The sequence below is a fragment of the Calonectris borealis genome, chromosome 1 (genome assembly GCF_964195595.1).
Source record: "Calonectris borealis chromosome 1, bCalBor7.hap1.2, whole genome shotgun sequence".
Classification (NCBI taxonomy): Eukaryota; Metazoa; Chordata; class Aves; order Procellariiformes; family Procellariidae; genus Calonectris; species Calonectris borealis.
In genome coordinates, this window is record NC_134312.1 from 89,459,424 (window position 1) to 89,481,416 (window position 21,993).

The window sequence follows — 21,993 nt, forward strand, 5'->3', positions numbered from 1 at the left end:
ACAGAGGAATGCAGGCAGCACTTTGACCAGACACGTTCCTCCTGCTGGTACTAGAGTTCCTGAGGCCAGCAGTTCTCTTCTTCCCGTGACCCTGGCAGCTTCCCATTTGCTCCGGTCACTGATTATAGAGCTGAGTAGAGTTGCAGAGACCTAGAATCTTATGTTTCCAGGGAATGTCTGAGCTCTGGTGAGATTTTTTTTTTTTTTTTTTTTTTAAGATTTGTGATAACTAAGCCTCATGTCTTTCCCTTGCACCCCATACAGTTTCCTGTTGTACTTTTTGAAGGGGTAGCATGTCAGTTTTAATGAAGGCCAGGAATACGGCAGGTAAGGAGTCTACATGGTGAAGTTGAACGAATAGAAAGCTGATGGGTTTGATCTGCCGAAGGAGAAGGAACATGCTGGCAACTACAAATGCAAAGGCCCTGGAATGAGAGACGTGTGCCATGTGTTGTTAATCACATGAAGATAATAAAGCCACAACTTTGCAGCAGGCTGGGGTCAGGCATCTTGTGCAAAAGCTTATCTTAGCATATTCCTAGTGATTTGGCAAGTTAATGAACAGCGATAAGAACCACAGCCACTCCTGCTGCTGTCTTGTCTTACTCCTTCCAGCTTTGGCCATCTGCCCCATCCTTGCCCACACAAATCTTTGTGTGCAGTGCAAGATCCTGTGGAACACATGTGCCTTTCACCTGATGATCAGTTGCCTCCCTGTTGTAGAAGGGACCACCTGTAGATGCCCTAATGCTTGAAGCCTCCTTCAAATGGCTTCACAAGTGGATGATCATGATTGCTCTGGTGATGGCAGCAGGCTGATGCTGGTTATAGCATGCTGGCAGCAAGGATGAATAGCCTTTTCTTCATGTTTTCCATTGGGGAAGCATTGTGGAAAATGCAATGCTCTTTCCTCCTAATTCCACCATATGGTGACCTGCAACAGCCTCTTAAGTTTCTGAGAAAGAAGATAAGTGTGGGCCCTGCGGAGGGCTTTTTTAAATCACGTTGAGGCTCCTTCTGCATGCTCACCACCCCAGTTACTGTCAGCTAGCAGTGTCAGTACAGTGCAAGACCTGAATTGCAGCATTGGCTGTTGCTGTGAATTTAGAGTAGAAAATGAACCAGACGGATGAGAGCGGCCCTCTTTGCATTGCTTTCCTGTTTGTTGCCAGACAAAAGATGAGCTTAGCATAGGTAGACGTGTCATCTTTTCTGTAGTTCTCCCTCCGACCTCGACCTTGCTGTGTTTTCAGTGTGAGATGTTATGGTCAGTCAGTCTCTCTCAGACTTGATTCACAGCCCCCAGCAGCTCCTGAACTGTGATCTGCATAGACATCCCACCGCTGCATTGGTTGTGTGTATCCTTCCTCTGCTGATCCAGCTGGGGATGCGATAAGGGGCATCGTGTATTATAGCTGGCGAGCTAGAAATGTCGTCATCTGCTTGTGCCCATTCTGGACAAAATTTGTTTGGCAAGTCCGGTAAAATACAGCTCTGATCTTCACTGTCCAACTGTGGCTTTTGGCTTAAGGATGCATGGATTGCCCTCATCAGTGTGCACGCTTGGGGAAATGTCTTGCAAGTGTCCTGTAAAGGGAAAAATTCTCAAGAGCTTAGCGAAATGCAGTCGATACCTTGAATCTCCTGATGTGAATTTCAAGTTTAGTCTTATCCTTCTAGTTAATACTCTCGCGCTCAGTGGAGCACCAGGAGCAGGCGGAAAGAGCTTGGAAAAGAGCCAGGCTTTTTCCAGGCGTCTGCCGTGCATGCTCCTTTCCTTCTTGCTTGGATTCCTCTAGTAAAGCCCAGTTGTGCGAGGGCTGGGATCAAAGGCCTCAAACGCCTAACTGGATTCATCCAAGTTTTGTGTAAAGGCTTAGGTGCAATGAAAACCAGAGTATTTGCTTTTATTCATGGGTAGTATTAAGCATGTTAGACGAGCATACACTTCAGAACGGCTGTTACAGTGTGGGAAAAATGGCAAGTGAAGCTTTGATAAAGATACAGCATTAGGAAATCTGCTTGCTGCCTCCCTTTTTCTTCCCCTCTTCAAACGTTTTGCAAATAGTTTTCAGACGACCGTTTGATCTTAAATTTGCGTGTCAGCAAAGGCTATGCAGTTCTCTCAGGAATTAGCAGATCGTAGAACAGGGTTAACAGGAGTGTATTGTGGGCTGCTTTTAAATTCCTCCCTTGCATGAGCCTCAAAACTGCCCTGGAAATTTCTTGCTAAAACGTTTATCTTGAAAAGACCTGGAGCTATTTCAGGCTCATTGTTTCTTTTTTAGATTACCTGTTTAGATGCATCTGTTTGATGTCAGGTGTTAAATTTTATCCAAAGAAGCATCTGTGGGGAGACAGGGTGGATTGAAAATTTGAGTGTCTTCTGTGCCAGAAGACATTCTCCCCTTGAAACATGACTGTGAAAGTGTCATGGTAATTGATAGGGTATCAAAAATACCTCTAGTGCTCAGAGTGGGCTCTTCTTACTTACTGAGTGTTTTGGGGGTTTTTGATTTATTTTGTGTTATATGATGACCTGGAAACCTCAAGGACATACTCAAGCAAGAATGTACAGTCTCTTGGCATGTTAAACTTTGCTGCCACCACCTGAATCGATTCATAGTTGTTTGAGCATTTCCCCACTCCCTTCCCGTGTGTAAAGGGATTTACACAGCCACCCTGCAGCCCGGTGGTGTGAAATCCCCCGCTAGAGAGGAGCGACACATGATGGGCTTGGCGTGCTGGCTGCTGCTTGGTGGCAATTAGTACAGGCTGTGCTGTGCGAGCCTGGATATGAGGCTGAAAGGGACTCTGGACATTTATTAGTGTATTTGTAAACATTGCTAAAAGGCAGGAGAGAAAGTGTCAGCCCCCATTAGTTACTCTGTCAAATGGGGTTTTTTTTCATTTTTTGTTGAAATGGATTTTGTTAGTGTTTGTCCCCTCCTGAAGCTCCTTCAGCCAGATCCTGTGTGGCAGGTTGGATGTACATTGTTTGTTCTAGCTTCAAAAATAGAAACTTACATTCGTTTGAGGCTGGTTGCTCTCTGGCTTTTCTAAGTTCCTGGACTGACTTTTGAAAGTACAGAAAAATTCCAGCTCTCCCTCTGTGTACCCAGCGATGCATGAGACCTTAGCTGGCTTGTCCAAATGACTATGCAGATTAATGATTGTCAGAAAAACTGGGCCTTCGTGTGAAAGGTTAGTTAGAAGCATTCACTGAGCTCACTCCGGTCTCTGTTATGGTGCTCCTGTGAAAAACAATGGTAAACGTTGTGGGTTGCCTCCTTAGAGGGGCTCTTTTGTGAGGAGAGTAGAGCTCAGCGGTGCTCGTGCTCCTCTTACTGAGCAACAAACTGTCCCCCGAGCAGGAGAGCTCAAGAGCCAGCATTGCCTTGACCTCTAGGTACGGGCTTAGGAGGACACGAAAATCAGTCCGGGAGTAGATGAGCTAGGAACGAACTGTGGTCCCAGTGGTGTGGTCAGTGCTCACTACAAAAGGGTTGTGTCTCTTGAACATCCTTGCCTGTGTCATGATTAGCTTTGCTCAAACAATTCTTGACACTTTAATTTGATGCAGAAATGGCTGTTATTAATTCTTCCATCTTGCTCAGCCAAGATTAGGCTAGATCCTTCTTTCTAGCAAACTGTATTTTGGGGGACAGGAGTTACAGGTTTCTTTTGCCTACTGAGCAGTGTTTCAGTGGAAGCTGTAAGAATATCTTTGCTGTATTTAAAATAAGTTTCTTTATAGTGTCAAAACCTCCTCCCTGTGCTTTTTAAATAAATTTACCATCTAATTCATACCTTACGTTGATGTTGGAAATCCTGAATTTGCTGTACTAGAGTGGGCCCAGTGAGTTGTTAGTCTACTGTCCTCAAAAAGGTGATTCAGAAGATAGGTAAAAAGAAAACAATTTTTAGGAAGCCCTTTGTTGCCACTGAAGGAGTTATCTTAGTGGATTTTTAGTTAGAGACAGTTTGTAGTCTCATGTTGGGGCTTTATATCCTAGCTAGTATAACTGAGTGTTCTCATTTCACAGACTTTACAAAGAATGGATTTGAAAGCTGTAAGTAGTTTGTAGGCAGTGTTTTTGCACTCTTAGTTTGTGCAGTAAGCTGCTCTTGCAACTTATGCATTTCAAGTGCACTTCAACACCTTGAAGTGAATTTCAAAAACATTTTTTACTATATATTTTGCACCCCTCTTCCCCTTCCCTGGTAGTATGTGTTTCTATGCAGTGTGACTTTATGGGCATTATTGTCTTCAAACACAGAGGGTGAAGAGTTAATTATTCACTTTTCCTAGGAAGTGGAAACTTGTACACATCTAAACCTTGTTTAAACATTGAAATCCACATTATTAGAATTCCCTTGCCCAACAGTTTTCGGTGTGGGCTCCAGCAATGGCATGAAGTTAAAATATGCCTAGGAATTGTATGGTCAGCAGTTAAGTCCCTAATGAGAGCTAAGCAGCCCAGATCTACCTTGATAAACAATGGAGGTTGAAGGAGGAATTTTGGTTAAAACTTGGGGCTTTGTTAGGGGATCAAAATTTAATTAAAAATAATCTCCCCTTGACGTGGTCTCTGCACAGCAAACATCCTCGTACCCCCACTCCTCACCTACAGGTCGTCTGTGGCAGAGAGGCTACTTTTGAACAGTGGGGTTTTGGTGGAGGTTTTTTCATGTGTACTTTCTTGCGTGTTCAGAATAACCTCCAAATGTGCTGTCCCACTTGATCTCTCAGCTGAAGCAAGTATAGTTACTTCCTTTCATGTAGTCAAATTCAGTTTAAATCTAAGGCTTAGAAATGGCTTAATTCTGTGCCCACTTTGTCAAATCTCAGGTAGTTAGCTTTCCTCTGATGTACTCCAAAAAGGTAAGCGAATCCAGGGGAAGTTAAGCTCCATGAGCGTCTCCTCACGTGTTGCAGTGGTTTTGTTGTTCTGTTCTTTGCTGATGGGCAGGTGGACCTCTACGCTGTTAATGGCCTCTGTAGTCCAAGCAGATGCTGTCATTGGATCTTTGGGGTTCAAGTTCCTTGCAAGAATTGAACGAAATAGTCTCTTTCTACTGTTCTTCTGCTCCGTTCCAGGGGAAGCCTCAGGGAGGAGCTTCTCTGGCGCTCCACACGCATACAGTTGCAGGGTTTAGACCTTCTCTGGCTTGAGCACCGTGTCCTTTGGGTGGTTTGGTCGTGTGTTCCTTTGCCAGCTGTATCCGTAGCCTCTCTGAGGTGCTGTGGTGAGATGAAGGTGTCTCCTATTCCAAGGAGTTATAAGCTGTTCTTAAAGAAAGGCTGATGGAGCCTGGATGACTTCTCCTTTCTGAGCTGCGGGGAATGCTTGGTAGATCAGAGGGGCCACGTACACTGTAGTTAGGCAGCTAACCTGAGTATGTACTGGAGATACTGAACCAGCATGAGTACCGCAGGCACCTGTGGGCAGGACCGTGGGATCCACCTGTTTCAGGCATGGGAAAAAGTGTTGTCTGGACTGTGATTAGCAATGGTGTCTCTTCCCAGCCAGATGGTACCCAGACTGAACCTGCCTTTGCTCTTTTTCCAGACAAGGTCTGAGGACAGGGGAGGAAAGCTGTGTGGCTCTGTGAAATGGGGAATTGAAGCTATTATGTTGAAGAGAAGTGCTTGCCGATTATTTTTCCTAGAAGGGCAGAGATGCACCTGGCAGAACGGTTCTAGTGCTGCTCTTTGTTCCTGTCTCCCATCCACTGAGTTTTCACAGGATGTCCAGTGAATTACTCTTTTTATTTAGGCCCAAACTGCAGTTAAGCTGAGCTAAGGTTTTTGGTAGCTTTGGGCTCCATGACTTCCGTATACTGAAATCAGTCTACCCGAGAAATTGCATGCATGTACTTGTGTGACTTAGATGCGCTCTGTGCTGTTGCTGCTGTGGTGTTGTCAGCATGTGAATTTTATCAAAGCGGGACTGGCTGCCTCTGTCTTCTGCTGAAGGGTTGCAGTTAGTCACCAAGGGGTCAAATGAAACCATAAAGAGCAACTAGCGCTTGTGCAGGGCCAGGATTTTCAGGGAGAGCCACTGCTCTCTTGCTTTGCTCCTACTGAAACTGAGAACTCCCACTGGCTGCAGCAGGAGCTGCGTCAGTGCTGCAGACCCTGTGTGCGCAGCCTGCTCTTCCGTGGAAATAGGAGCAGAAGCTTTCCATGTGGGGTTGCTGTAGGAATACATAGTTGTCTGCTGCCTACCTACAGATGTAATGGTGACTGCAGGAGGCTGGAGGTAAATCTCAACATTATCTGTTGTGAAACAGCAGCTCTCTTGTAATTTTGATGTGCAACTCAGCTTTCCCCCCGCCCCTCCAGCAAATTATCTCATACATAGTCATCTGTAAGTTTTCTTTAAGAAATGCAGGAAATGGAAGACCTAGTGTTAAATGAAACTGGAAATGACCTTAATGAAATAATGCAGTGTTTTCTCTTCTCTTTCTCAGTTTAGAGTTTCTGTACCTTGGAGGGAATTTCATTACTTCAATTCCACCTGAATTAGCAAACCTGCCTTCTCTAAACTATTTGGTTTTGTGTGACAACAAGATCCAGAGTATTCCACCTCAGCTGGCACAGTGAGTATTTACTGTCATCAGCCACCAGCTGTAATTAACTCTTTGAACTTTTTCTTCTGCATGTGTGGAAAAAGCACCTGGGAGGACCTATTTATCCTTCAGTTTGTTAATGTGACTAGACTTGAACAAGAAGATCCTTAGCATGGCGCACTGCAGGCAGACCATGAATATATAATACGGAAATCTCAATCAAAGGGTTATGGAAAAAAAAAAAGGTCACCAAATGTACACGTGAAGGTGGATTAATAGATTTGTACAGGCAGCCCTGAGAAGTACCAGGGCAACTCAGAAAAGATAAAGTGCCGTGCTACCATATTCTTAGTGATGAATGCTCGGCCTGTTTTGTCTTTCACCCAAAGCCTTTTTGTGTGTGCTTTTGTGTTGTACCATCCTCTGTGTTCCCTTGGCATTTTTTACTCTAGGATCTCAGAATGTTTTAGTGTTTGTTAAATCCTACAGCACAGCTCTAGAGGATAAGTTACTGCTTTATCTATTTCATAATGGGGAAAAGAGGATACTGCAAACTCTGTACGGGTAGCCTAAGATGGGAGGTGAAGAACTCAGTGTGTAGCTGTAACCCCAAAAGCAATTGAGTGGGGGCACTGAGTTGGAATTTGATGGTGTAGTGGGATTATTCTTGAAATGCAATGTCCAGTTGTCGTGCAACTTGTCCTGGTTTGAGAGCATCCCTGGATGCTGTGCTGGAGCATTGCTTTGTGCTTCCTGAGAGAGCAGAACACTTTCTCCAAAAGCCAAAAAACTGCTTGTCACCCATGCCGATGCTAGCCTGGCCTGACCTTGCGTAGCTTTTGAAATCTGGTAGTATCACAGGGCAAGGTGATGGAGCCGCAAGCGGTGAAAACATGGGGTTTTCCAGGGTTGGCTGCCTACCAGCAATCATCTTTAATGCATGAGCGAAAGCAGGTGACTTATTCAAAGAATTGCATAGAACCGTTCTTGATGCGTGCACTGGGTACAAGGAAACATTATCTCCCCCGAAAGCACTCAGTTTATATACTTTTGTTCTGTGCTACCTTTTCTGGGGTGTGTCGGGGGGAATACTGAGAGGGACAGCAGCATATTTAAAACTGTGTTTCTTTAACAGGCATTCCGGAGCTGAGCCAAGTTTTCTAGGGCATTGTGTGTGCTGCAGTAACAGCAGCTCTTTTAGCATGAATTTATGCTTTAAAAGGAAGAAAAGCCAAAGGAAAAGAAATTGGTCGGAGAGGGGAGAATAATCAGGACTGTGTGTAATGCAATTGTGGAATAATTTTGCTTGCACATCTTGATTGGATTTCCATCTCCCTCCTCAGGCTGCATTCCCTGCGTTCCCTTAGCCTGCACAATAACCTGCTGACTTACCTTCCTCGAGAGATCATTAACCTGGTTCACCTGGAAGAGCTGAGCTTGCGTGGGAACCCACTGGTGGTTCGGTTTGTCCGTGACCTGACCTACAATCCCCCAAGCCTTCAGGAACTGGCTGGACGCACAATTAAAACTCGCAATGTTCCCTACGCTCCCAGCGATCTCCCGGAGAATCTTGTCCGGTATCTGAGCTTGGCCAGCAACTGTCCCAATCCTAAATGCGGGGGTAAGTTCTCCTCAACTGCTCTGCTTCCTGCTTTTACCTGAGGGATTTTCTTTCCCTCTGACTTGCCGTGACTTTAATAGCTCAGTCAGGTTAGTTGTGTTGTTGCATCCAAATTCTAGCTGTATTTTATTGGCTCCAGGTCTCCTGCAAACTTGTCTTTAAGGAACCTTGTTCACTTAGGAACAATGTTCAAAGTTGTAGTGCTGGTTTACTGTATTTGCATGGGAATGTGAGGCAGTGTTTCTGTCAGCGTCTTTGCAGCTCATCCCAGCACTCCGCTATGCTTGTACGGTCTGAAGTTTCCGATCCGTCTGCTCTGAAATAGCTCAGACTAAGTAATGGACAGGAGAACTTTTGTAAGCGCTCTTGCTGAACAGCAAGCTTTGCTTCTGGATGGAAAAGAGGAGGGAGGATGTAGTGCTTGGCAGTTACCAAGAGCAATTTGTTTAGCTCTTGCTTGGGACTACTAGCGCATAGTTCCTGGAAGGAGAGGACTGCATAGGAAAGCCTGGTATGTTTGGGCTTAATTTGGCTTAATGCTTAATCTTCATCCAGAGGAAATGATCTGCGCATTTGGCCTTTAAATATTAAGGAAAAAAAATCATTAATTATTATCTACCCTGCAGTGATAATGCAGTCTATTATCTCCTTACAGAACAATATCAAAGCATGCTCTGTAAGCAAAGTTGGAAGGGCTGGAACTTGTGTTGGAAGAGAAAGTTTTGCATAGCTTGGATAACAGTGGATTGGTTTTGCTCTTTTTCACTTTTGCTTATGAACTAGCACGGTACTGCAACGTTGCTCTCACACTACAGGAGAAAAGCTTACTCCAGACCAGCTAGGACTTAAAACACTGCTGGAAGCTTCTGAAAATGTCAGTGTCTAAAATCACTTGCTGTGACAGGAAGAGAACGTAATTGTGTGTTACAGCAACACTGTTGCCATGGAAAGTAGCATCCAAACTCAGCATGGTGACTTCACTCAAGCAGAAGAAAAGTAGAGCTATGAAGGTCTGTTTGTGAACACATTTTTGCTAGCTGGTAGAAGAGGTTTTACAAGTTTGAAAATAGAGTGGATGAATTAATTTGACATTTAGGAAGTTTGCAAATTCCCAGCCTGAGATTTCTCCCTAATGATTAGAAGAAATTGCTGAATTCTTTGGAAGTAGCTGCTCTGTGTCTTTCATGTAGAGTGTGCATTCTGAATCACCTACCAAATACAGTTTTACAGGAATCTCTTTTTTTCCACTAAGAAAAGAAATTTCACATTTCCATAGGTGTCCTGGTCCCTTCTCTTCCTCCAGTATCCCTTGTGGTTCTACATCCAGTGCGGTGTCAATTAAATCCTAATTTGAGGCATTTGCACCAGCCGCAACAACCTTGCAGAGTTTACAGATTTCTCCGCACAGGGTCTCATATGTTGTTACTCTTCCCTCTGCCCTTGCAGGTGTCTACTTTGACAGCTGCGTCAGACAAATCAAGTTCGTTGACTTCTGTGGGAAGTATCGCCTCCCGCTGATGCACTACCTGTGCTCCCCAGAGTGCTCCTCTCCCTGCAGCTCTGCCTCCCAGAGCTCTACTTCCCAGAGCGAGTCTGACTCTGAGGACGAAGCCAGCGTCGCTGCTCGCAGGATGCAGAAAGTCCTTCTGGGATAACTGGGAGCGAGAGGGGAAGACGAGAAGGAAAACATTTGAGAAGCAATAACGGAACAGCGAAGCATGAGCCTCTGGCCTGAAGGGCTCACGAGAAACTGTCCTCAAGTCCACGTAAGGGGCAGAACATCTTAGCAAGTCTAGACTTGCTTGGTGCAGTGCTACTTAGAACTAACTCGGTGGCATACTGCCTGTAGGGTGCCTGGGGTTGTTAGAAACATCTCCTGTCTGGGAGACACCCCCTCTCCCTCGTACGGGCTGGGGAGGGGGATTTGTTCTCACTGGCGGATTGAAAAGAGTTTTAATACATGACACTTCACTGGATTTCAGTCATCCTGCAGAGCAAAGGAGACTGTCCAGATCTTTTAACACTGTGGTAAATCAGGAACAGGCTAATGATGCCATGTGAGTATGTATGGACCCCAATGTTTTATATAGCATTTTGATTCTTTGCTGTCTCCTTTGATTTCAGTTACAGATTTTACATCCATCCACTAAAAATGGAAGTTGGGGTTTTTCTTGTTCAGGAGTAGATTTTTCCAGACTCTGGTTACTCTTCCTTTGCCTAGAGGCGTAGGGTCTCTGTGCTGTTGAAAATGTTACAGCCGTCATAGAACTGAGCCACCTTTTTTCTCCTTTGTTATACCAAGCTGCTCTTAGTGTTTCCTCCTAACTGTATTCATTATTTTTCCTCCGTCTGCATCTTCCCATTACAGCTGGAGTGTTGCTGTCTTTATGGTGCCTTCAGAAAACAGACTAGTTGTTCTGTTGAGACTCGGTATTACTAGACTTGTGGCTGTACATGCCTGTGCAAGGGACCAGACAAGATGCTCTGTATCAAGTTTTTGAGCCTCAGCTTACTGAAGCAAATCTGTGAATTGCAGGAAAGGTCTTGATTGACATTTCTTGTTTCTAAATAACCATGTCCCCCTGCTGCAGCTAGCTCTTCTGTGCTTGGTACGGAGTTACTTTCCGTCTTTAAGGTCATCTGCTTAAAGTAGGCAGCAACTTAATGAATTGGAAGTACTGAGAGAAGTGCCGTGGAGAATGTTGGGGTTTTTTTTCTTATTCATAACATGAGAGGAAAAGCTGGTAGGGAGGCTAAGGCGTGTTGTCTGGGCATCTAGCACGAGGTGGTTTTAAAACCTCTTCCTTATTTATTTGTTTGCATTTGCTCTTGTTATAATAGCTTCGGCAGTCTCTTGGATTGTTCAAATAACACATTCAGTTATCTTAAACTATGTTTAAAGGAAAGCTGCAGAAAATAGCTCAGAATTTTAAAGTATCAAGAAATAGCTTATAAACATTAATATTATGAATTGACAGGTATCTATAAATCTACTTTATGGGGCTGTTGTGTGTTTCGCTCAGTGAGAGCTGCCCCTTTATTAATATTTTGTGGCAGACAGTCTTTTTGATGCAGTTTCAGATAGAGCAAATCCAACTGTGCCTTTGAATGCATGAGCAGAGCAAATACATTGTATTAAGAAGCTAAATGAACAAGAAAAAACTTTTCTTAACCCACTTTGGCCCTATGGGGGCAATTAAAAACCTGTGCTCCTCTCCTGCATTCATAAAACGCATGTACCTATTTGAATATCTTATGGCAGCTCTGTGTTAATGGTCCTGTTTAATTATATTTGACACTTTATAAAGCACTTTGATAATTCTACTCTTTGTAACTAGCTTTAGTGATATTTTTTTTTTTTATTAGACTACAATTTTTCCTTCAATGTGACCTGAAGAACAAGGTCTGTGAAACTTTGTATGTTCCAGTTCCAGTCTGTCTCGGTATGCAGGTTGAACTACTTGCCTTGCATTTCCTTGGCAGCACTGCTCACTTCCCCAGTTTCCTTTGGAGAGAACTGGAATTTGAAAGAAATGATCTGCTTGTAAAGTAGCACCTCATCCGTTATTAATCATTGCAACTTAGTCTGAAGATTCGCCACACGCACAGATCCACAAGGAACTAAACTGCACGTGCTCTGTGCCTTTCCAAATAATTTTTTTCAAGTATATTTTTAAGACACAGTAAGGTATATGTGCAAAGCAACTGGATGTCACTTTAGCAAATTCTGTGAGGTTTACTTGGGAAGAAGAACCTACAGATTTTGAGAGAAACCAACTGCATGCTGTTAGTTAAATTGGGATCAGTGAATGGCCTGTGTTTTGTTCTTCGTCTCCTCGTTCAGATGCTTCTTCCTGTCCCAAGTGAATAGCGTCATACCGGTGCTGAAGGACAGTAAACTGATTGCAGAGCCACAATTTTAAATTGGCTGCTAGTGTAACAGTTGTGAGCAACTGAGTGATCTAGAGCTTGGCTCTTCTGCCAGTGAAAGTGAGCCACACAATTTGAGATCTCAAGATCTTTTGAGCTCAGGGCCATGAGGTACCACCTTTCTTTCTTCTCTTTAGCAGCAGCTGTCTTGAAGTCATGTGTTTTTTCACTTCACAAAGTTAGATTTCACCACGGTTCCTGTTTGCACAGTAGCACCTCTGTGTGTGACGGGTTAAGACCAGTGGTGGCTGGTTCTAACTTAGCTCAACCCTTAACTGCGTTTTCTTTCCTAACTGAACAGGCATCCCATTTCTGCCTCAATTCTAATAGGGCTAACAGGCTAATCTTTTTTCACAGCTTCTTCACTGCAGCCAGGTCAAAATCGACAGCTTATGCAGTTGATCTCTCTATGCATTTTTAGACCAGATAAAATGTCTTGTCTCTTAAAAATGTATATATATTCCTGAATATAGCTACCAATTTTTCTTTTTGCTGATGGGCTTTAAAGTGCAATTCAAGTAAGTCAGAATTTAAAACAATCAAGGACTTGTAAGAAAAACAAATGGTGGGTTGGTTGTGGGTTTTTTTTCCTCGGAGGTGGATTTGAGCAGACTAGGGATGCAGGTTGGTACTGTAGTGCCTAATGTACTGAGCAGGAGTCAAGTTTTTCCAGCAATTGTTAGCCCCCAAAGACTGGAAAATGTACTGGGCAATAAAATAGGTAAGACAAAACTTGAAGATACACTGTTGGATGGTTCCTACCATCCCCTTTTCAGGGGCCCCGAGAAGTAGACAGTGGTTTTGCCAGCATTATAGCTCTCTGTCAGTTTTCAAGAGCGGATTTACGTTCTTACAGATGTGTCTCCGAGTGAAGTCTTCAGTCAGTGTTTTGGTATCAGTCCCCTTGTTGCTACAGCAGCCCAGCACCGTCCGGCTTTTGAAACTGTTCTTAAGCCAAGACACAAGTGTGTGAAGCAAAGTTGCTCATTCCCTCTTCCCCGCGGGGTCCGGGGCCCTGCCTGCATTCATCCTCTGCCCCGCCATCTCTCTGCCAAGGGGAGCTGCTGGTGTGTTTCTGAATGCAGGTACTTAAACAGTGGGGTCGTGTTAAAAAGAAGCAAAATATCAATTTGACTGGAAGCAACTCATGCAGTTGCCAATTCTTTTATGTTTCTCCTTCTTTAATAAGAGGTGAGACTTGAAGTCAGTAATGAATATTTAGACATACTCTGAAGTGGCCAGATGCAGTTTTTCATGGGCTTCTGTCCTGGTCATTTTAAGTCTTTGAAATCTTGTGTTGAATTATAATGGGGGAGGGGGAGGGAGGGGAGAATCAGCTCCTTTTTGTTCCTTACTCTTGTTGGCAATAATGAATGGAAGGAATTTAATCCAATGAAAGTAATGAAACTTAATCCCTGCAATGTGTCTTTGTTACCCAGTTCAAAGAACTAGTTTAATGCATCTTATTCACACCATGCCGTCCCTCCCCAACTGAAGATACTTCAAATAGACTACTTCAGAATGCACACTAATACAGCAGTAACTCTATCATCTTGGAAACCCTTCTATTGATTATTTCATTTGCCTGCCTGACTAGAGGATTGATCTTTTACTGACCTGAAGGTTAAAGGTAGAAAGGGTTCTTATCCAGCTCTCTTGCTGAATTTTTGTCGTGAGCATTTGTTTTAGGAAGTCTTAAAGTGCCTTATGTTTTTAAAAGTGTATTTTGCTAGAAATATATGAATGTAGAATATCTCTAACAGTATTTCATTATGAGCTGTAAAACAAATTGCAAACACTAAACCAAAAATGTTATTTCTAAGGTTGTCTGTCCATTATTTGCCGGCATCTCGATTCTGGTATTGCTGCAGGCAGAACCCTTGCAGAATGGTAAACATTAAAACGGGGGCTATACATGGTTGGGGAACAGATGAGATTTGACCTGTGCTGTCTAAAACCAAGAGTAGGTGAGACTTCCAAAGGGACTGCTGAAACTCTTGGCTTTTGGGGCCCACTTGTGACAGATCAGAGAGTGTTACAGACCAGACCCTGTTTTACTTCTGGTATAGTGTTGCAGAAATTTGCTCCACAGTTTAAAGGTAGAAGTAACTCACGGGCAAGATAAATATACAAACAAGAGAAGGCAGTGTGATGGTGGAGTTTTCCAGCAATATGAAACAACAGTTCTAAACTTCTTTGAATTGTTTCCCACTTAATATGCTAACCCTGAAACCTGTAAATGACTTTTTGAACGTTAATTTTCTGATCATGTTAACTGGCTAATGTGTTCCCATTTCTTGTGTAATCCCATGTTTCCTCCTACATCCTGAAGAGTTTTTGTGATCTATTGCCAAAATGTTTCAGATCCTGCCGTGCAATTACCAGTTTCAGTGCAGAAATGTGGTGTATTGGAAAAAGGGACAGTGGGAAACAAGAATTACTTGATACTAACTTCAGCAGGAACTGTTTCAGAGATGGTTCAACTTCATATGCAATGAAAAACCTCTCAAATTACGCAGCAGCCCCATTTCAAATAACATAAAATACCAAGGAATGCAGTGACCTTGCCTGTAATAACCAGGCTGAGAATATTCTTGGCTCTTTCTGTTAACTAATTCAAAGATACCCTTTTCTGTGCCTTCATAATACCTTTCTTATATTCAGAAACAAAATCACGGAAGTGCTGGTTCAAAGGAACTTCTGGTGGTCTCTAGTCCAACCTCTTCATTTCAGCAGGACTATTGCCAGCACTAGTTCAGGCCGATGTGGGTTTGTCTAGCTGAGTCTTAGAAACCTCCAAGAATGAAGAGCCCACAATCTCTCTGCCTCTGGTGCTATAATCTCCTCCTAATGCAGAAGTCTCTCCAATGTCCAACATCTTCCTGACATTACCTGCCTGTCTTCTAATCTCAAGGAGCAAATCTTGGCTCTCAAACTTTCTTCTCTGCTTTTCGCACTAATGCAATGAGAAGAGTGTAAATGAAACGTATTACGTAAATGCCTGAAGCAGATGCTCAGAATGTCAAAGTGACATTTTAGGCTCATGCAGAATTGCACAGATCTAAAAGGGAGCATTATGTCGGTGCTTTGGAAGTGCTCTTCATAAAGTAGAGCTATACATTTCCTATTCAGGTGGGCTGCCTTAGGTGATCAAGACAACTAGAGCTGAATGTATGCACCTTTTCCTCTGCACTAAGGTCGTGAGTTCCAGTTGCCAACCATTTAAAAAAAATTATTGGAAGAAAGTTATTCCTAGTGCTGCATTGACAAAGGCCAGGGCCATCTGCACCCTTTGTCACAGTCTGGAGATGGCCTGCCATGTCTGAGAGTCTCTTCCCTTTCCAATAGCTACTGCTGCATGGTGACTTATCAGAGGAGGGTTGAGAGCACGTGTTCTTGTACTACAGCTCGCTGCGGTCTCCTCTCTCACCAGTCAACAAAGTGGAGAGTTTTGACAAGGAGGTTTAAGAGCAGGCAAGGTCGTTTTAGGATGGAGGGGAAGGTAATCCATAGCAGAGCCCAAGTCCTGCTTCCAGCTGGTCTTGTGGTGAGGTGAGGGTGCAGCTCGTCTGGTGTCAGTTCAAGGACTGGTCACCCAGGGAACACCCAGGGCCCTTCTCTTTGTCCTGGCCTGGGACTTACTGGTGGCAGCTCAAAGCTTGCTATCAGATTGGCAAAGGATTAACCTATCTTCAGACGCCTTCCCTGTGACCCCTTCTTGACTCTGTGGAAAAAGCAGGACTTGAAGTCGGTACTGATGAGCAAGTTGTACGTTTATCCTAAATATTACACTTTGATCAGAGTGTCAAAGCCCCGCAAGGTTGGCTGCCATTTACACATCTCCGAAGATCATTGCTGGTGCGTTGGCAGATGAATGATTTCACCAAGCTGCATCATTGCTTGCATAAGGGAACGTGACAGACCAGGAGTATTACAAGGTCCTTGCCTGTGCTGTCAGCCGGACGCTGGGGAACTGGTAAGTTGGGAGGGCAAACAAACCCTTCACCTGGATGATGGGTTGGGTCGGGGTGGGGAGTCACAAACTGAAGCCCAGCAGGTCAGCATGTCACCCTTTACATCAGCAAGAACACAAACATCTATTGCTGGTGAAAGGACCTGTATGAAAGGTGTGGGATTGTTTTGTTTGGTGGTTGTTCCTGAAAGAGTAAATTTCAGCCTTTGAAAGTGGATAGGAAAGGAAAATGCCATTGTGGAAAAATGTTTTTCTGTAATTCCTGGAGGTCCTGGCATCCACAGTAAAAGTGACGTTATAACAAACGTGCGTAATACTGAGCAAATGTTGTCCTTTGTGCCAGACAACGTTATGTGGTTGCTCTCAAAAGCCTTGCTTTGCAAGCGCTGTTTTATTAACTCTGGGGAGGGCCGCCCCGTTGTTCCTTAGGAACAACAGCCACATGGTTGGTGTAGATGACTTAACGGATTCTGCTTGTGAGCAGGATGACACTGAACAAGTCTTCACCAAGCTGGCAGATCGTGGGAACGGGAGGAGTGTGAATGCAGAGCTGGATGCTAGAAGTAAGGGACCTTATATTTCCCTTAACAATAGCCCTCTGCTTCAAACACGCCGGGTATTTTTTTGGAGGTGGGAGAAGTCTGGCGTTCGGAGAACGTCCTTTGCACCAGGGAAACAGGTCACTGCAACTCTCGTACCTCCTCGGCAGAGGATCCCTCTGAGCCGCTCAGGGCAGCGCTTCGTTTCCCCGTGCATTGCCCTGCTCTGGGCCGGGGGGCCCGCGGGGCTCCCTGAACTCAACCCCCCGCCCGTAAAACCTCCCCGCGGGCGGAGGGGGCCGGTGAAAGCACTGGCTGAACCCGGCCCTTTGTTTTCTGTTGCGCGTAGCGCTGCTGAAAGGGCCTTGCTGGGAGAGTTTAAAACATCCCTTGCATTCTATAACCAAACACCCTTTATAGTCTGAATCAGACCTGAGTGGTTTGCAGCGGTGGTTTTTTATCTTCAAATGAACACTGCGGTGTGTTTTCCAAAGTTGGGTTCCCTAGTTACTCTCTTCAGATATTTGGGGTTAAACTGCGTCTTTTTATTTGTTTTTCTTTCTTTCTTTAAAGCAGCTGTGAGTCTTCTACAGAGAGATATAATCATAAAAGGCCTTGCAAAAATCCCCATGTGACTGGGCTCGTCGAAACACGTTTTGAAACGGTCCAGGAATGTCTGAAACTTTATGTTGGTCTTTCACAACTTGCAATCCCATCTGGCTGCCTTGCACTTTGAAAACCTGTTCAGAGATGACCCTTCGCCATGGTTTGTAGGGAAAGCCCACCCTGAAAGCCTGGGCTCCTGGCCACGGCTCGTCCCTGGTCCCAAGCACAGCCCTCCAAGCATCGTGCCTCGAAACACGTGCCTTCGTAGTGCTTTTAGGAAAGCAAATTTTGTTTGGGGGGTGTGTGTGGAGGGGAGAAGTATGGCCTTAGGAGGCAAAAACTTCACTTGATCGAATGCTGCCAGCTGGCACGCTCCAGGCTTGTCTCGGCAGCGGGTATTTTCCTCCCCATACTCTGAGGTCTCTGCCACTGTGGGCCACGAGGAAGAAGAGTGCTGTGGAGCATATCCAGGAGCATCTTGTTCGCTTCTCCGTCTCTCGATAAAGGGCTGTGGGCATCTTACCCTATTCATGTGGAGTTTAAAAGTATGTGTCTGCTCCGGTTTATTGCTGTAAATTTGGCCTGCATTAATAGCGGCTGGCAAAGCCTTGATGGGGTATATTCCTGCTCCTGTGTTCCCCACTTCAAGCAGGGGATTGTGGCTAATGAATTCCCCCCAGGAAAGAGGGCAAAGGCAGGCAGGGCGTCTGCCAGGGCCAGCGTGTTCCCGCGGCAAGGAGGAGCCTGAGCTTGTGCTTGTTTACCTGCACCAGTTCACGTAAATGCCCCTATGCAATGCCGTTTGCACAGTAGGGGATTAGCGGGGTTTGTCTTCCATCAACAGCATGGAAAATCATGTGCAATGTGCGAGGGGAGGGGGAGTTACTGTAATTGCTGCTGATGGTGTGGGTGGCTGTCCCAAAAACAAGCTCTCCTGAGAGCTGGCCAGGCTGCTAGCCAGGATGTTAAAAGCGCACATCCTTACGTGGGCCGGGGGGGGCACAGCCCTGGCTGAGCGGTGCCCACGAAAACAAGAGAGGCTGATGTGAGGTGCCTCCTAGGCTTAGGAAATGGCAGGTGCCTTTGCCATTGTGCAGTTGAGCTTTTGCATCCAAAAGGTCATTTCTCTTGAAGAAAGAGGTTCCCCAGCAGCTGCATCCTTCTGCTCTGGGTTGTCACAGGGGCTCTGCTCCCATAGTCACAGATCTGCCCCTCCAAGGTGACGGCCTTTGATAAACGTGTTGAAAACGGGTGTCACTGCTGTGTCACGCTACCACCTAAGTTTTGTGGGGGTTCCTCTTATGGTCCAAGGAACGTAGACCCCAGGATAATTCCTCAAAACCAATACCAGCTTCCGAACCAAGGGTCTCCCAACAGAGAACCACCTTCCAACATCCTTTGTGGTCTCCTGGCAAAAGTACAACGTAAGGTGGTGATCTGTGCCATTCGTCACAGGGGCTGAAGGTGGCTTCTGTAATAGGTGAGTGAAGAAGGAACATCCTCTTTAATGGGATTTTCTGAACTCCAGTCCCTCTTCAGACAAGCTGTAGCTGTTCAACAAATTTATGGAATATGCCTTCTATACCATCCCATACATCACAAGTGTCTAGTAAGTCTCACCTGATGCTTTTTTAAAACCATTATAGTGTTGTCCCCAGCTTTCTGGGGACAAAGGTGAAGCCTAACGATACTTCAACATGACAAAATGAGGCATATCTGCTCTGGTCTGACACTACTTAAATAGCAATGGTGGTGTGATACGGGGCCGACGGATAGAGGCAGAACATACTTCGTCATGTGTAAAGGTACGTGAATAGGGATGTAGCAAGTTAGGAATATGGAAATATGCCTCACAAATAGTTATTTCACATTGATCATATTAATGTACCGACAGATGAATCCTCCGGTAATATCTGGGATGATGAGGAGGTTCATGGTTATCATGACCCAGCAAATCCTTAAGGTGATGGCTGGTGCGTCACCAGTGGAAAACCTTTTCAACCTTCCAAAGGCTCTCCAGACAACTGTAAGGGTTGTAGTCCTGGTCCAGGCAACCACAGGAGATGGGTATGGGTCCGCGGTAACTTTGTTCATGCAGTGCATTAATTCCTGAAGTCCAGAGTAATAGCCTGGCAAGAGAACGGCTGAAATGGCATTTGAAAAGACTGTTCCAGTCATCTTTTGCTACTGCCCCAGGTGCCAGGATAATGTATTTTCTCAAGCCTACTTCCCAGAAACCTGGTACACCCTTGGGTTTAACTAACCATTGCAGAAGCTGAGTTGGTGTTTTATGAGAAGACGTCAATGCTGGCACTTCTGGTTAGAGGGATAAAAAAATCCTCCGTTGCCCATGGTTTCTCCTCGTCGTAACGTGCCTGAACATCCCAGATCTGAGAGGTTTCCACCTGGCATTGAATTTTACATGGCAGCCCAACCATTTCAGCAGTGACTTTCTCTTCTCCTCCCCCCTTTCCTTTTACAGGAACAACCTTTTCAAACTTGAAAGTCCTGTTGCTTTTATCATGAACTTTTTTCATAATTCTCCAGAGTGAAAAAAGCTGACAAATGTCTTGTCTTCATGATCTTTTATTCAGTAATAAGTGTCTTCTCTATGCAAATTTCATTGGCAAACATCTAGTTAGAAACTTTTTCAAAGGCATCCTCTTCTTTTTTTTTTTTTTTTGTTAAGAAAATAAAGGTGTGTTTCTTTTATTTTTAAAGCAGCCCATGATGAATGGCTTTCAAAACCTTCAGCGAGACTGAGGAGTTCACAACGTCAGGGCTGGTGCGTGTCACTCTATGAAGCCTGTGATCATAACGCTTTTAAATGACAGCAAGCAAAAACTGTTGTGGGTCATAAAATATTTTCCCATCTCAGTTTCTGAATGTTGGGGTAAAGAAATCTGCAGTCGCTGCTTTGAGTTTCTTAGTGGTAACAAAGCGGTGAGCTTATTTATCAAAGTGCTTCAAAGCTTAGTTAAAAATTCTGTACTAGAGATCTGATTTTTGAGGTCCATGTCCTTGACTCAAAATAACTTTAAAGGCCGTGGAAAATCTATCATATGACTTGTATTTCAGGTGTAAAATGTGGGCATATTTAGGTCAGTGCCCATCAAGGGTAAGATGTACTTAAGCGGTTGTTAAGTCGGGTGTTGCGCATCCACGGAAAGCTGCTGCAAAGATGCATTTGAAACAATAGTTCCGCTTTTAAAATTTGTTTGTGCCAGCTTTTACAAAGAGTAAGAAACAATTGTTTCCTTGCATGCCAGGCTTGCATTTGCCTTGTTGTTTCTCAGTCATCGCTCCTCCTCCTGTTCTTGCTCCACTTTCTCTGTTACCTTCAGCTGACGAACTCCTGGCCTACAACAGCTTTGTGGCCTATCTTAAAGTACGCCCCTTAAAACCAGTAGTGATTAATGTCGTTCAGCCACTGTTACTCAAGTCCTAAAGCTCAACCTATTCTTTCTGCAGGATGTGCTTGTCCTCTCCACCACGTAAGTTCATTGTCCAACGTCTTGTGTTGGGGCCATAAATGAATATTATATCCTGGGCACGGAGGAACTCCACAGCAACCCTCCCTTCAGCTGCCTTTCCCTCTCCATGCCGCTCACCATCTCTGCACTTGCTGCTCTTTGGACATACTGGTCTTCTCCTGACTGGCAGATTGCAGTCCCTTCTCTGGCAGCCAGCACATATATCCACTCTGCCAAGGATCCCCACTCGCACGGACGTGCTTTTCCACAGTGCTTGTTGGTGGCCTTTCTTCCTTCTCTCTTTCTTCTTCTTGCCTCCTCTTCCTCCTCCTAGTAAGCCCAGAAACACCACCTTCCACCGCTGCCCCCAGTGCGCCGTAGCTGTCCCCACGGGGGAGGGTGAGCTCGCAGCCAGCTGGTCTCTGCGCCAGGGTTGCCCGTTCAGGGTGGACGTGGGAACCTCCTCATTCAACACGCGCCCGCCGGCCTCGGGAACAAACACCGAGTGATGAACATCTCCCACCAACACCCTCTGCTCCACGTGGTTGTCGGCCTCGGGCTCAGACTGAAGTCTTTGTCTCTGAGGGCTGCCAGGAGCAAGGGTTTTCCTTGACTGTGAGGATCCGGAATCAGGGATGTGCTGTCCTTGCCTGGCAGCAGAGTGCTTAGCAGCCAGGGAGACGAGTCCCAGGCCCCTGCTGTGACAAGGGACCGCCTTAAAAGGAAGGCGGTGGCCTGTCCTTCCAACTCTTATAAGGAAAAATGCTTCAGATGTGGCAGCTAGAGCCAGAAACGAGGGATGCTTCTGTTGCGCACTGCATGTGCGTTAGATCTGCATTAATAGAAAGGGGTTTGTTTTTGTTTTTATTCTCTATTGTTAGAAAGAAAAACATCTTCACCGTGCCAGGTAGAAGAAAGAACATGGTGAATAACTGAGGTGAGGTCATTTTATGACTTCATGAGTAGTCACGAATTGCTACAATTGAAGGAAACTATCATTTACCACCTGTTATTTAGCAGACGGGCACAGCTGAAACTCGGCTCCACTGCAGACTTTATTGTGTCCCTGTCAAATCCTAAGAGGCTGAGATACCTCCCAGGAGACCACTAATCACGGCTGGCGTTGGGTGTTGCTGGCAGCACTAAGTGAACCTCAAAAGGTTTGGTGGTTCAGATTAGCATCAAAGAGGCTGAATGCTTCTCCTGGGTTCCAGGTCATGCTAAACCTTTAATAAAAATCCTACTCTGGGACTCGGTATGAGAGGAAAGAGTGGG

At 45.0% G+C, this 21,993-nt stretch overlaps 1 protein-coding gene across 6 annotated transcripts in view; it reads left to right on the plus strand.

The window, feature by feature from the left end:
* LOC142089675 (leucine-rich repeat-containing protein 58-like) overlaps positions 1-21,993 on the plus strand; it is a 57,567-nt gene that overhangs the window by 3,221 nt on the left and 32,353 nt on the right. The window contains exons 2-5 of one of the 6 annotated variants that reach the window (XR_012676267.1): positions 6,478-6,606; positions 7,920-8,197; positions 8,981-9,207; positions 9,644-13,949. Coding sequence is in view for 2 of the 6 variants with exons in the window: in XM_075166442.1 (XP_075022543.1) it covers positions 6,478-6,606; positions 7,920-8,197; positions 12,984-13,261 (685 nt within the window). In the remaining 4 variants the exon portion in view is untranslated. Of the gene's footprint in view, positions 1-6,477; positions 6,607-7,919; positions 8,198-8,980; positions 9,208-9,643; positions 13,950-21,993 lie in introns of those variants that run through there. The other 5 variants (XR_012676262.1, XR_012676261.1, XM_075166452.1 and 2 more) reach the window with 5 other exon arrangements.